Source organism: Clupea harengus, unplaced genomic scaffold (assembly GCF_900700415.2).
Source record: "Clupea harengus unplaced genomic scaffold, Ch_v2.0.2, whole genome shotgun sequence".
In the NCBI taxonomy this organism is placed as follows: Eukaryota; Metazoa; Chordata; class Actinopteri; order Clupeiformes; family Clupeidae; genus Clupea; species Clupea harengus.
Genome location: NW_024880021.1, coordinates 13332 through 27316, shown reverse-complemented (window position 1 = coordinate 27316; position 13985 = coordinate 13332). Strand labels below are relative to the sequence as shown.

The window sequence follows — 13985 nt, the reverse complement described above, 5'->3', positions numbered from 1 at the left end:
ATGTAGGAATTCCATTGGAACTCGTGCCATGTCGTCTAATCTATTGTCATGTTGTTTGTTAATGTAGTAATCACTACTTGAATTCCTGAGAGAATCAGGCCATCACATCCCGATATGTATTACAAATATTGGCAACAAAAGGAAAAAAAAAAGGTTTAATGTTATGTTTTAAGTACTTATCCTAGTTTGTAGTAATAATGAATGGTGGGAATGACCAAATGGATCACTTGCAGATGCAGCTTATACTGCATTGTAATCAGTCCCTCCAGGATTCTGGGATCAATTTTCTTTGCAAGAAAATGCAGTCATGGAATTTCTGCATCATTGGCAATTGATTTTATTTAACTGAAAATCACCGCAATGCCAACCACAATTTTAGAGATTGCCTGAAGCAAATTCAGTCACTTTTGGCCGCAATAACCACAACAAACACTCACAAGATCCAAGGGACTGTGTGACCGCTGGAAAGGCCGGTCCTACACACTGTCTCCACTGCCCTACTACTGTGGCTGTCCTCCACCACGTGATGCATGTGCTGCACACTGGTGTGGGAGCTGAATAGTACTTCTGCTGCTCTGGTAAACCAAGACCCAAATGGTGTTACCTATGGCAACAAGGGTCACCCACTGAAGTGGCTGGCTTTGTGATAACAGCCCAGGCCTGTGAACAGGAGAAGTGACCCGCGTCCTCTCTCTCTCTCCTGGTCCTCCATAAACATGAACATCACTGTATAGGGGATCCCTGTGAAAGCTGGGACTGTCTCTGTGCTCTAAAAGGCAAGTGTTGACATCTGTGTCCCTTCCTGGTTGTGTGGTTCGTGAATCTCCTGCTTGTCAGTGTTTATGTTATGGCCTCGCCATCAATGTTCTCAGGTCTGCCTGTGCCTCCTGCCCTCTTAGTCAGCCTCAGTTAGCCATTTTAGTTTCTTTTCTTTTCTTTTAAGAGGAAGGACAACTTAAGTCCCAGTGAAGCATAATCTTTTTCTGTCTTTCTTTTTTGTTTGTTTGTTTTAACTGGCAGAGAAACCGCCTGTGTGTGTGTGTGTGTGTGGTGTGTGTGTGTGGGGGGGTTCTTTGGAGACTTCTGGTCTGGTTCCCTGATTGCCCCTTGTGTAAGCCTTAAATATTTAGTCTGTTGACTTGAGTGTGGTGTAGAAGTTTAAATTAATTATGACATTAGCAAGTATACTAAAATTAATTTCATGTGAAAGAAATGTTGATTTGAAATGGTTGAAGGGGGGAAAAACTTGAACATGTTCAGGTTCCAGCACTGGGCTGTAACAGGTAGTAGTGTGTACGCATCATCAGGCCGCGTCTTGAATAATGTTCACCTTTCATTAGTTGTCTTTGCTGCTGAAGTGAAAAATCTGAAGTTCTACTTGCCCCTCAGTGTGTGTGTGTGTGTGTGTGTGTGTGTGTGTGTGTGTGTGTGTGTGTGTGTGTGTGTGTGTGTGTGTGTGTGTGTGTGTGTGTGTGTGAGTGTGTGTGCTGGTGGCGTGCATACTACACGCCAGAAGCAAACAAAACAATCAGAACATACATGTCTTCAGTTCTGAACACAAATAAAAGGGTTCTGCTACCATCACAGTCTCAGATGCAGACCTAACCCTTCAGACCCAAACTGACTGGGAACAATGGACTTAGTTTATCTCTTCAACTTTCTCACCGATGTGTTGGTCTCACGAAGCTGCTATTGTATTCTAGATTACAAGAAAAAAACGTGGGAGTGTTTGTAATGCTGTAAAGATTAGAAGTAAGCTGTAATTTATGTTGAATGCCATTTTTTTCTTTCTTTGCAAAAGCAATGTGTGAATGGATCAGCTTTGTTGTTGCAGACATATTAACTTATTTAAACTTGCTTGTTAGCTTGATCTCAGTTAATCTCCACACGTTCTGAGTGGGAAAGAGGGAGGAAAAAAAACAACTCCGATGCAAATTTGTTCGGTCCCGGCAATCATGTCGTGTTTCCAGCTCAAGGGTACAAAACTCTACTAGTCAGGTTGAACTTTTACTTCGTTTCTGTTCTCAATGTGAAGTGCCTCCTCTGGGGTGAGTGGAGAGTGAGCGTGATACTGAGGTGGGTTTGTGTGGGGGTGAAAAACTGTATCCTAGCAGGGGTGTATGTGGGACTCAAGACACTGCACTGTTTATTAAGTGGGTGGGGGGGGGGGGGGGGGGGGTAAGGAGAGGGGTTGGGGTTTGGGAGGTTGACCAAGCTACTTGACTACTGATACTGTTTGGAAAGGAAGCCCTTACATGCTAAAGGCACAAACTCTGTTGAGACTGGCTGTTGCTGCTGCTGCTGAATTACCAACCAAAGCGGTTTTGAAGTCCACACTGCAAACCCTTCTGTGTCTTAGGAATGTGAGCAGGTTCTTAAAGTCTTAAGAGCACATGTTGTTACCCACCCTCCTTCTCTGAACCACATTTTGAGATTAAAATAAAAAAAAAGACGGCTACTGTCTTCCTCTGAGCAGTTCTGAAAAGTTGGAAGTTATATTTCTTTGTGTGTGTCATGTTGTTCCACCAAAGAACCGAGTGTCATGGCAGTAAGGTCCACCTGTTCTCCATTGAAGTGTCATTCCAAATAAGCCCATTACTTTCAGGAACAAAAATGTTGCACAAACATTCCCCTCAAACCAAAATAAAGTTTGACTTGCATTTGCAAAACCTGACCGTGTCAGACGTGCTTTTTATCCTCCACTCCTTGGAGTGTTGACATAAAGGAATGGACATGGTTGCAGCTACTTTTATTTTCTCTTAATGATAAATTGAGCAGCAATTCACTAATGTGTCTGGATGTCTACATGTAGGTCACTGAAGTGGTCACAGATTGTGACTTAATTGCAGCTGACTCCAGATCAGGTCTGGCTGATCCGCTACAGACTGCTCAGCTGCCGTCTGCTGTATGGAGTGACCTCAGGAGCTCTTGTCATCTGCATGCGTCAGGCCTTTCACAATCTCATTCCTTCTTAGAGTAGACACGACTCGTACAAAGCTCTCTGCAAACACACAGTCATTATTCCCATTCACTTGGTACACTTAGGGAAAAAGCTGATATTGTCATAAATACTTAGACTAGATCATTGTTTTTACCTCTCAATCATATTACACGTCACATCAAGTTGTATAGAGTAGCCTACCTCTGCGTGACCTGTTGTAGGGCTTGATGTCACAGCTCCCTGGGTCTTTAGTGATAATGCCCAGGTCCGTGTGCCACTTGCTCCAGTTCACCTCCTCCAAACTAAACACACAAACTATCATTTTCCTTTCACACTAACGCAACTTCATGCACACAGCTTCTGAATCCAGTACATGAAGAACGAAATAACCTACACTATATGACGTAATGCATGAAGAATAAAATTCCCTTTTGAATATATTGATGGGAAGAAGGTTGTTTGGTCATACATTATGAAGCTTGTCCGCGTGCTGAAGATACTGCGGAATGAATATGATGATACCCTTGACCCACCTGAAACAGCGGCGGGTGTCCTCGCCTGGTTTGTCCCCCAGCTCCTTCACCACCCCAGAGCGCAGGTTCTTCCTGAGCCAGTGAGGTAGGCTCCGCTCCAGGTCCAGGATGGTCAGGGCTCTCTGTGCATGGCAACCCACTGTTTCACTTCACTGGAGAAGACTGCCTCACATATCTCATTGTCATGGTCACCATGATGGCAGAATTACCATGCTACAGGGCTATTTATTATCTTGAGCTCTTTTATCTTCACCTGAAAGTCCATTATCTTCTCATTTACTGTCAAAAGACCCTGTATTTCTTTGGTACACAAAATGAGTTTGACAGAAGACAAGAATCTTTTTTTAGAGAGTAGTTCTATATCTATACCATAGAAGTGAAAAGTTAAATTATTTCTGGTCACTAATATTCTGCTGAACTAACAAATTCTAAGCTGTATCCCTGTCCAGCAAACTTTTGTTAAGGGTCAAAAACTTTTTTAGGCATGTTGATAGTAATGCAAAACAAAGTTGAAAATAAAACACAGACGTATCAAATCTGTATACAAGACAATGATGACTAAACTATGAACTATGACTGAGTTTCAGCAGGATTCTAGAATGCAAGACCGCATACCTGCAGTTTCCAGATGCTCTTGCTGTCTCTGGATATCCTCTCCACAGTCTCACTCATGAGGGCGATGAGCATGTTGAGCAGGAGGATGTAGGTGAGCACGATGTACGAGATGAGCAGGATGAAGAACACCTCCTTGTACTGGTACTGCTCGGTGAACTCCAGGTCGCCCATGCCGATGGTGAACTTGAAGAGCTCCAGGGTGGTGAAGTAGATGTTGTTGAAAGAGTGTCTGCGGCTGCACAGGCCCGCATGGCCTCCACCCAGCACTGTCTCTGGAGCAGCAGTGCTGTTCTCCAGGCGCTTGATGAGTGGGGGGGGTTCCTCAATGAGAGTCACAACAGCTAAAGCGTGAGGAGAGCAGATGAAGAGGGGCTTTCTGATAAACTGCAGTTGCGGGTAATTCCATCTCTATTTTATAAGCTGTTAACATAATCATTTTTATTGTGAATGCATAGCTATTACCTAGTGTATAAAGATACTAAACATGTACAAGGCAGGCCACCATATTTAAGCATAAGCAAGAGGGGGTACCTGCTGAAAATCCTAAAAGGAAGACGATGTAAACAAAAAGAAAGCGTGAAATATCACTGATGATCATCTAAAAAAAGAAAAGGGAACAAAAGCAGTACACAATCAACCAACACGAACAACTTGCATGTATGTCTGAGTCTGAAATACACCCAGCCTACCCTCTGTATCATAACGCCGTAGATGCCCATGTGCTTGGAGCCCCTGAAGAAGTAGAGGAGGTTGATCCAGCTGAGAGCCAGGGAGAGCACCAGGAAGCCCACATACTCCCTTCGCCCGCTGGTGTACAGCACTGCTGAGAACAGCAGGAGCGCTGCCTGCAGTAAACTGCAGAGAGAGAGAGAGGAGCACAGAAGCACATGTCTCATGCAGTTTGGGGATTGAGGTTCCAGCATGACAAGGCTCAGAGGCCATATTTTTTTACTTTGCAGCTGCTGCTTTATGCAGATGATTGGGAACATACAAAAGAAATTCACTGTAGCCGTCCACCAGTAATGTTTGTAGCTTTGGCCTCTTTCTCCTGAAGTCTGATATCTAGCAGAGAAAAATAATTTTCACAGTTAACCCATTGGCATGTTTTCATTCATCTTCATGCCATGAATACAGATTAGATCCTTTCATGCGGTTTTAAATGTGGCAGGCCTATAGTGTTCACCTACCCCTTTGAAGAAAAAGTAAATGGCACCAAGGAGGCTGATTATTTGTCCAGCGAGACGAAAATAGTCAGATGGCACATGTTGAACGGGAAACGGTGGCTAAAAATTAAATTGGAAGGATCTGTTGAAATGGAACAGTGGAAGAGTGTACCTGAATATATTGTGAGATTATATTTTTCTATAGGGTTGCAGATGTTGAAATCCTACCTCTCCCTCTTTTCTGAAAAAAGCCACGGAAGTGAATATCCCCAGGTATACAACATAGACGATGAAGTTGAACCAAAATATTCGCCGGGCAAAAATATGCCATTTCTCCTCCAATAGACTGTGTAGAGGCTCTATTTGAAGCATATCATGGCGGTTCTGAAATAAAACATATTCAATTCAATAAAATTCAATTTTGTTTATAAACAGTGCCTGGACCCCCTTAGAGCAAGCAACAGAGGCAAGGAAAACTCCCTGTTAATCAGGAAGGAACCTTAAGCAGAACCATGGCATATAAAGGGGGACCCATCTGCTTGACCTTAATTATTATCATATTATGATTGTGTGATCGTGTTTGGTTGTCACTGGTTGCTCCCTCAGTGGCGAAATGCAAAGGGCTGGACTGACACAAACAAATCAAATACACAGTTTAATTTCTGATCCACCAATAAAACGGAGAGTTATCATTTGAACGCGAGTTGCACCTATGCTTCCGTGTATAAAAGTAACTGCAGGGACAATTCTGGCATTCATGAAAGTTTTTCTCATCTGGGCTTTGTTTTTAACTTGGACAGTGGTGAATCAGCCAGATTGTTTTTAAGGGCTTAATTTGTGAGAAACCGTTGGGGATTGCGCTCACGTCAATTCTACAGACATCCTCCGATTTAAATAATTATAAAAATAAAAAATATGAGAATATTTTAATCATTAACAATTACGTTTCACATTTAAATGTATGCTTCTAAGAGGCATCGTAATGTTCTAAAAAAGCACTACACGAACACTGCAAATATAAGTGAATCAATAAATAAGCATTATGGACACATTCTGCAACCGTAGCCTACCTCCACCAATGCACTGGTGAAGTTAGGTCTGCGTTTAATCCACAGGTGCTTGCTTTCTGCTTTGACATGATTTTGATCAGTCTGAAGTTGATTTCGCGTTGCTGTGGAGTCTGTGGATTGTGCACACGTCTCTTCAGTTGCATGCCTCTAAGAACGTTTGTTTTCTTACTCATTTTCGCTAGTTTGCGTGCTTGTTTTTTGAGTAACATATCTCGTGACCGAGAAAAGGGTCTTGACTTGTCAAGAGGCACAGGCGAATGTTACATCGGGGAAAATCCGGTTGTTTTTTCAAAATAAAACACCTTTCAGACTCTAATAATTAATACAACGGAAATTATATAAATTATTTATTCTTTCTTTGCGGCCCGGTAGGAAATGCCTCACGGACCGGTGGTTGGGGACCACTGGTCTAGACTACAGCTGCTTCATGATGTCAGATAAAGCTGCCAACATGACTCGGCCTCTGACTCAGGATAAACTGTACATGTGCTCTCACAGGGTTCTCGCAGCCGTAGACAATGATCTCTAACACGGAGTTCTTCTCGTAGGAGTCCAGAGAGGCCAGGTCGTAGAGGGAGGAGTAGACAGGGCCATACACCCACTCTGTGAACTTTCTCGACAGGTGGATGCTCTCCTCATCCAGGAACTCTCGTCTCACCATGTGTTTGAACAGCTGTCAGGAGCGGTGACAACAGGCGCAACAAAGGCACTCAGTCAACAACAACCTTCACTTAGTCTTAGAGCACCCATGATGTGGATACAGCAACAGAAACACAAACCACATTCATTTTTACAAGGAATGTCCATGTGAAAGGATGTGTTACATTTATCATTACATTAAATATTATTATATATCTTGAATCCAATCAAGGAGAGGGTGATAGTTGGCTGCAGTAGTAAGTCGATATGTCTGATATACCCCAACATACCCCAATCTTGCCAGTTTTGGCAGCCAGTTTGATGGGAGTCAGACCTTGGTCATTCTCAATGTCTTCCAGTTTGATTTTGGGGTAGAGCTGGCCTGCCCTTTTCAGAATGTCGTCGTACATCACTGTGACAAACTCTGTGTTTTCAGGAGAGTTGTCTGCTATGGTTACTAGAGCATGCAGCACTGTGTTTCCATGGGAGTCCTTGTCTGTGATGTCCACCCTTTGGTAAGGGTTCTTCAAGAGGAATTTTACAATGTTCAACTGATTAGTGCAAGCTGCCAATGACAGCGGAAGTTCACCTATGAAAACACATATTTCATATAGTAAATGAACTACACTATAACCTTTACTTTTTCAAGACTGCAAAGACTTCATCATCAATCAATAATGCAATAATGCTATGGAGAAATAACAGAATAGCTGTGTCATATCCATCATGAAAGACACACTATCAGTTTTAATGCTCTAACAATTAAGATGGTTCTAGTAAAATAGTGCTTTTCTGAAACAAACCGCTTTTGGTTAACAGCACTGCCAAACAGAAATTTGCTTCAATTAGCTGACAGTTGCTCACCAAAGTAAAATCCAGGTCTGGTTTTGAACTGGAAGAATTTCCCACAGGCTTTGGCCTGTACATTTGCTCCTTTCTGCACAAGCAGCTTAACAAAGTGCAGGCTTCGTCTCTCAATGGCGATATGCAGGGCACTCTGTCCTGTGGAAACCAGGAGCACAGATTATTGGCAGGCTGCAGTATAAGGAAACTGCATTTCAACTCAACTCAGATTAGACTGGCTATGTGACAAGAGAGAGTCAGGGTCACCTTTGTAAAAGCTGTCGGTGTATGCTGCATTGACCAAAGCATACAGATCTCCAGTTGCCTCTGCGATGTCCAGAAGCACTCAATGATGTCATTTTGCCCATTCCTGAGGTTCAAGAGGGCCTTCAGGAGAACAGTTTTCCCATTGGTAGGATCTTAGAAAGAGCACATCTCGGTCATTATTTCAGTGGTGTCTTCTAAAGAGGCGTGGGTTAATGCTGTACTTTTTTGGAAAAGAAAGGTTTTCTCAGTATATGTAAGGCCTTTGACTGATCTTATGTGAGAGATGCCTCTGCTCACCTCGGAGGTCCCAGTCTGTGAGGTGTTTCGAGGTGTGCTGGAGGTATTTCAGCAACCCCTTTAGTTTATAGACATTTCCAGCCGCTGCTGCATCGAACAGTGGCTGGATTGTAAACACTCTGTATGACACATCCTGTTTTGGGATCTTTGTATCACTCAGAAATCTATTGACAGGAAAACAAGGACATTTAGTTATTTCACTCATTTCAGACATTTACTCTTACTCTTTTAGCTTTGGTCATCAGAGGTCATTTCAAATCAGGTATGGAAACATAAAAAAAAATGCTTAGCAAAAATACTGAAAGGTGTTGGCCAAGTAAGGAAGCCATATTTAAGAATGTTTTACACATTATGTTTTCTGTGATGTGATCAAGAATCAGACATGATCTTCTAAACCATTGACTGTAAAAAGCATGGACAGCACTTACTTTATGAAGAAATTAAGCCAAGATTGGCTGGCCATATTGGCAAAATTGCAGCCAGAATCTGCACAGTAAGTGAGTTTTGCAGCCAGAGCTTGCATAGTCAACAAAAAATCAGTCAGAACTGACACTGTATCGGGATACATTTTTGTTCCTTCCATCCAGTGGCTTCAGGTTTGACTGAGCGTACGCTATCCATGCTTTTTACCCATTGTTGCTCTGAACAGTGTTAAACGATTACTTGAGCGAGTGCCTATCTAGGCCTACCCAAACTCAGACTGATAGTGAGTATCCATGGGGACCCTCTGTGTGTCCAGGCCCCACATGCTGAGGGGGGCCATCAGCATGCTGTCCGCCTCCAGATCGCTGTCGCTGGAGCCCCCCGGGTCCACCCTGACCATGCTCATCTGCATGCTTTCGGACGGGTCCTGAGTGGTGGTGGCACTCATGGCTCTACAGGAATAACTAGTTCTAAAATTTCTGTTTTATTTGGGTGTACGTCACAATATAGATGTCCAGGAGCAACCAACTACTACTGCATGGAATATATGAAAAATAACAAACAACCATTGCATGAAAGATTAAAAAAAATACATGTAAGTTCCATCATAACCAGTCTGGATCAGTTGCCAAATAAAAACTTTATGTAAATAATGGAATTACAAATATACAATCTTAAATATTTTTTAATATTTAATGTCTACAACATAATTTGTCATCCTCACAATCCCACATATGCCTGAGTTGGTACTGTACCTGTATTTATCCTGGGCTCAGTAAGCTAGCACTCCAGTATTGACTACACAAAGCAATATAAACAAACTCTTCTGTTTCTGATGTTCTGTACTTTCTACTGGACCCTCCCAGCCAGTAACACAGGTCTGGTGGTGCAGATAAGAGAGCTTTTTTGGCTTGTTGCTTATCTGACAGCCAAAAGGTCTCCATGCTGCAAAGCAGTGTCACGTTTACCCTATGTCTGAAGACCACAACACTATGCTTGTTACTGTGCACTATGCTTGTTAGATACTGCCCTGGACTAGGCCTGTCACGTGTGGAGGTGACTCTCAGTGCTGTGGTTAATTCCACAGTATCTGAATACAAAGTTGTTGGATATTTCACAAACTGACATCATTGTGATTTATTTTCTAGAACACTTCTCCAAGACACACAACACAACTGTGTTTTCACATTTAATTTGAACGTTAACAGCATAACAACACAATTTTCATTTATTTTTTTTCCAAAAGAAGGTGAAAAACGAACTAAATCATCAGCATAGCATCCGGCCATTTTGCAGTTGCCCAACTGCTCTCTGTCTCTTTGGCTTTATTATGGAGTATCACATTGCAGCTGCAATACAAAGTCCTTGAAAAGCGCAAAGCGGCCATGTTGGATTGACGCCTGTTAGTCAGGCTGAAGCCTCCCTGTCCTTTGAGGAGTCTGCCTGTAGCTTCAGACTGGTGAGTTGTTGCAGTTCAAGTGAATCTCCTCTTGAGTTTCAGTTTGTGTACTGGAATCATTCCTAAGAAAAGCACAGGATATTTTCTTTCTTTCTGATATGCTCACTAATTCAATTGCACTCCATTGACATACTACACAGCTGCAACAGGTACAGGTCAATGTCAGTAATGTGATTATATAAGGGAAAGGTTATTTGTACCGCTCAGCATTTGCCTATTTTTATTACTTGTTAGAAAATGACATGAAAAATTTGGACAGTACCTGGGGCAGTCATCCTTTATAGACTCATACTTTCTCTTTCTGTATTCGTCTCTATTTTTCATGATGTAAAGCAAAACCAAGTCACAGAGGAAAGTCCCCTAGAAAAAATAAGTGATGTGCATCTGTTAATATCATTGTTAGGTATAATCACAGTATCCACACTAAGTACAGAGAATATTTTGAGGGCTAAACCGTGAGGGTAGTGAGTCCAAAATTGTAACTACTGGAACTACTGACCTCTACTGGTTATTCAGCCAAACTACATCTGGCATCCTGAAAATGTCAACAGTGACGTCATGATTTCATACTTACAGCACCCAGTAGAGCAATTCCTGATCCAATTTTAACTAAGGTGGGGATGATACTGAACTCCCCTGCCTATGGAAACAAGTACACCAGTGTAATCAATTTGCGTCAGTGTTCCCTGCTTTACAACAGAAAAACAACAAGCATTTCTGTCATACCTTTCCATGAACCATGATGTCTAAACGAATTCCATACACCTTATATAAAGTCCTGTAGTCATGTCCAGTAGCATTCTTGTAATAGCGGGCATATCTGGAGATGTAATCAGCGCTAATGTTAATATCTACAATGTGCATGACACAAGGTGATGTCAGTTTTGCTGAATGGAGACAAACACTGCTAACAGTCTGAATGCCCTGAGTCAGGCAGGAGGCTCTACCTAAAATTGAAGGTAGTGGTAGAGTTGACAGTGGTGTTCAAGTCCAGACGGATGAAGCTGTATTTGGGATGGCACTGGGACAAACCAGTGTCCAGATTGCAGTTCCAGTTGATCAGGATCCCAATCGCTCCACCCTGAGAGGACACACAACTGTCTTGGTTAGTGGCCCAGAAAAAAGCTGCTCTGTTGTTGTGTTCTGATATTACACACAAGTGCGGCTGGTGGGTGTGGTGGAATTTTCCATAGTGGAAAATTATATTTAATTTCAGTGGCATGTTGTTGGAATCAGCTGTATGAGTATGTAGCTATATTATGTGGCCTATGTTGTGTGAGTATGGATCTATACTATGTAGTATGTATTTGAGTGTCAGAACATATCCATATAGAAATCTCTGCCCATATTAATGAACACAATCATAATATGAATAAAGATCTCAGATAAGGTCACGTAGATCTTCATCACAGCCTTATCATCATGCTTAGTGCATTCGGCTTATTAAAAAAAGCCAAATAGTTTGTATAGCCAATGTTTCCTGTTGCCTATTCTCACTTTCTCATCTAAAGGGCCTAATGTGCAACTAAATCAAGACAAACCTACAGTGCCTTAAACTTCTGAAACCTCTCCTCATCTCACAGGAGACAGGTTAACATACTCTGTGAACTTTCACTTACGTGTCCAAAGGGCCATCTCAACTAAAGCCCCTTGTGTGAAAGAAAGTTCTTGTGAGCACCATTTGCATGTTTGTCAAGTAGGGCACAGTCGGCACAGTTCGCACAGTAGGTGTTAGTAGTATGTGTGAAAGGAAGTTGTGGTAAGCATTACAAACTCAAACCTTTTGTCAAGTTTTGAGTTTTATCCGTGAGACTCAGATTTTCAAAAAGTCTCACGTCTCATGTACGTGCCATTAAACACAGATCTCACTAAATCTCACAGATTTTCACACTCAATAGCACTGAATAATAATAACTATAAGGGCAATAGGAAAGTGCAGACCTCCACCAAGGTCAAATGCCCTATCTCACAATGTTACAGAGAGTGAAAAAATAAATCCTGGATCAACTGAACCAGATCCTCTCGAGAATTTAAAGAGTTCTTTCTTGGCCCATTTCCACTCCTCCACCAAGTTTCATGAAAATCAGTCAGGTAGTTTTAGCATAATCCTGCTAACAAACAAGCAAACAGAAAAACAGAGGTAGAGGTAACAAGAAATTATGTAAAACTGTGAGGCTGTTCAGGTTGATGCACAAGAAATATGAGCAGTGATTCTGTAATAATTACACACTTATACACAGCTTTTAACACCCCTTTGTTACATGAAAGAGAAACCTACAACTTTCACAGCAAAGGTCATGAGTTGCACCTACTCCGCCAGATGCACAACTCATCTCTCACCTGTCCATGTGGGTTTTAGAGAAAGCCCTGCAATAACAGCTACCTCTATCCAGACGCCTCTCAAGGGGTTTAAACTTGTAAAAGCCTGCCAGGATATGTGTTAACTTTAAGGATATTCGAGAGCTGAATTGGCATTATCCCATAAGACATTTGCTACCTTGCTAACACAAAAATATGTAGGCATAATGCACCGCTCTTCCAATAAAGGGAACGTCCAATAAAGGGAACATACACATGTTCTCTGTCAGCTAAGAATATGTCGTCATGCTTATATCCAAAATCCATGCATCAACGGAGTTTTTAATTTATTGCCGGAGTTTAAGCTGCACACTGATTATCGCAGAGAGCCTAAACATCATTTACCAGCGTGAGACATGACAGCGTGCTCCAACCTCCAGCTATGGTCAAGTCAAGTCATCAAGTTATCAGGTCATAGACAATAATGCTAGTCTACTTTACCTCCCACCTGTATTCAGTAGTTTATCACTGCATATATCACTTGTCAAACTGATACTAAATGTATACTCACTGCTTGAGCCATGTCCTGAAACCTGTGTCCAGTTTTTCCTAATAATATCCCCGAGACGGAAGATGGGACAGTAAGGATGAACCAACTCATCGTAGGTGCAGGTTGGTAAATAACTCCTGTCCTGTGTCTCATAGACATTTGATCTGGAATCAATGAAGGATTCAAATTAGCTCCATAACTTCTTGTGTGCTCATTCGAGGGTAGCTTTAAACCACTGCATCATGCCACTAACAAGATCACATAACTCCATTCTTTCCACAGAACTGACCAGAGCTTTGACTTACTTTGAGAAGCTGAAATTTGGAAATCTGATGAAGTTCTTGATATAGATGGTAAAGTTTTCAGCTTTTCCTAGCTGCGGCACACTGACATAAAGAGGGTGATAATTTTTCCACAAACAGTTTTACTCTCATGTATGTTTCTGATACAAACCATGGCATTCACCTATTCATGGACATGGACAAACAGTCTGCTTTACAACAGTAATCATTTAATCTAAACAGGATTGTTTGATCGAAGCTCTTGGTGAATTGGTCTAACAGACCATTTATTTCTTAATTTACAAAGAAAAAGGTTCAGTGATGTATATTTCCACATGTATAAGTCCTCAGTGAATGTAATTGTTGTAGTAAAGAGTGTCTCACTTGGATTTCTGACTCCTTTCAACTGGGGCACCAGCCATGTATTTCACAGGTTCCAGTGTAATTTCTGTCCTTTTTTCATCAAGCACCGACCAGTCTTTATTCCTAAAGTATAGATATTACATGTAAATAAAAAAATTACACTTTCACCAACAAGGATTCTGTTGAAATAGTATGCTATTTCATGTTTACTGTTATCACATTAACAATTAGCAGCTGGACATT

General features: G+C 41.8%; 1 protein-coding gene and 1 pseudogene across 1 annotated transcript; both read right to left on the bottom strand.

Moving 5' to 3' along the window:
- Positions 1–2734: 2734 nt before the first annotated feature.
- Positions 2735–8851, bottom strand: LOC122131121 (transient receptor potential cation channel subfamily V member 1-like). The gene is given in 15 exon segments (XM_042706040.1): positions 2735–3001; positions 3143–3243; positions 3475–3596; positions 4090–4430; positions 4621–4687; positions 4779–4944; positions 5081–5151; positions 5277–5372; positions 5481–5636; positions 6819–6995; positions 7252–7550; positions 7826–7963; positions 8072–8149; positions 8152–8223; positions 8369–8851. Coding segments are annotated over 15 exon segments (2181 nt in total). The 5' UTR covers positions 8583–8851; the 3' UTR covers positions 2735–2918.
- A 1247-nt stretch (positions 8852–10098) lies between these two features.
- On the bottom strand, positions 10099–13801 carry LOC122131125 (annotated as a pseudogene).
- Positions 13802–13985: the final 184 nt, after the last annotated feature.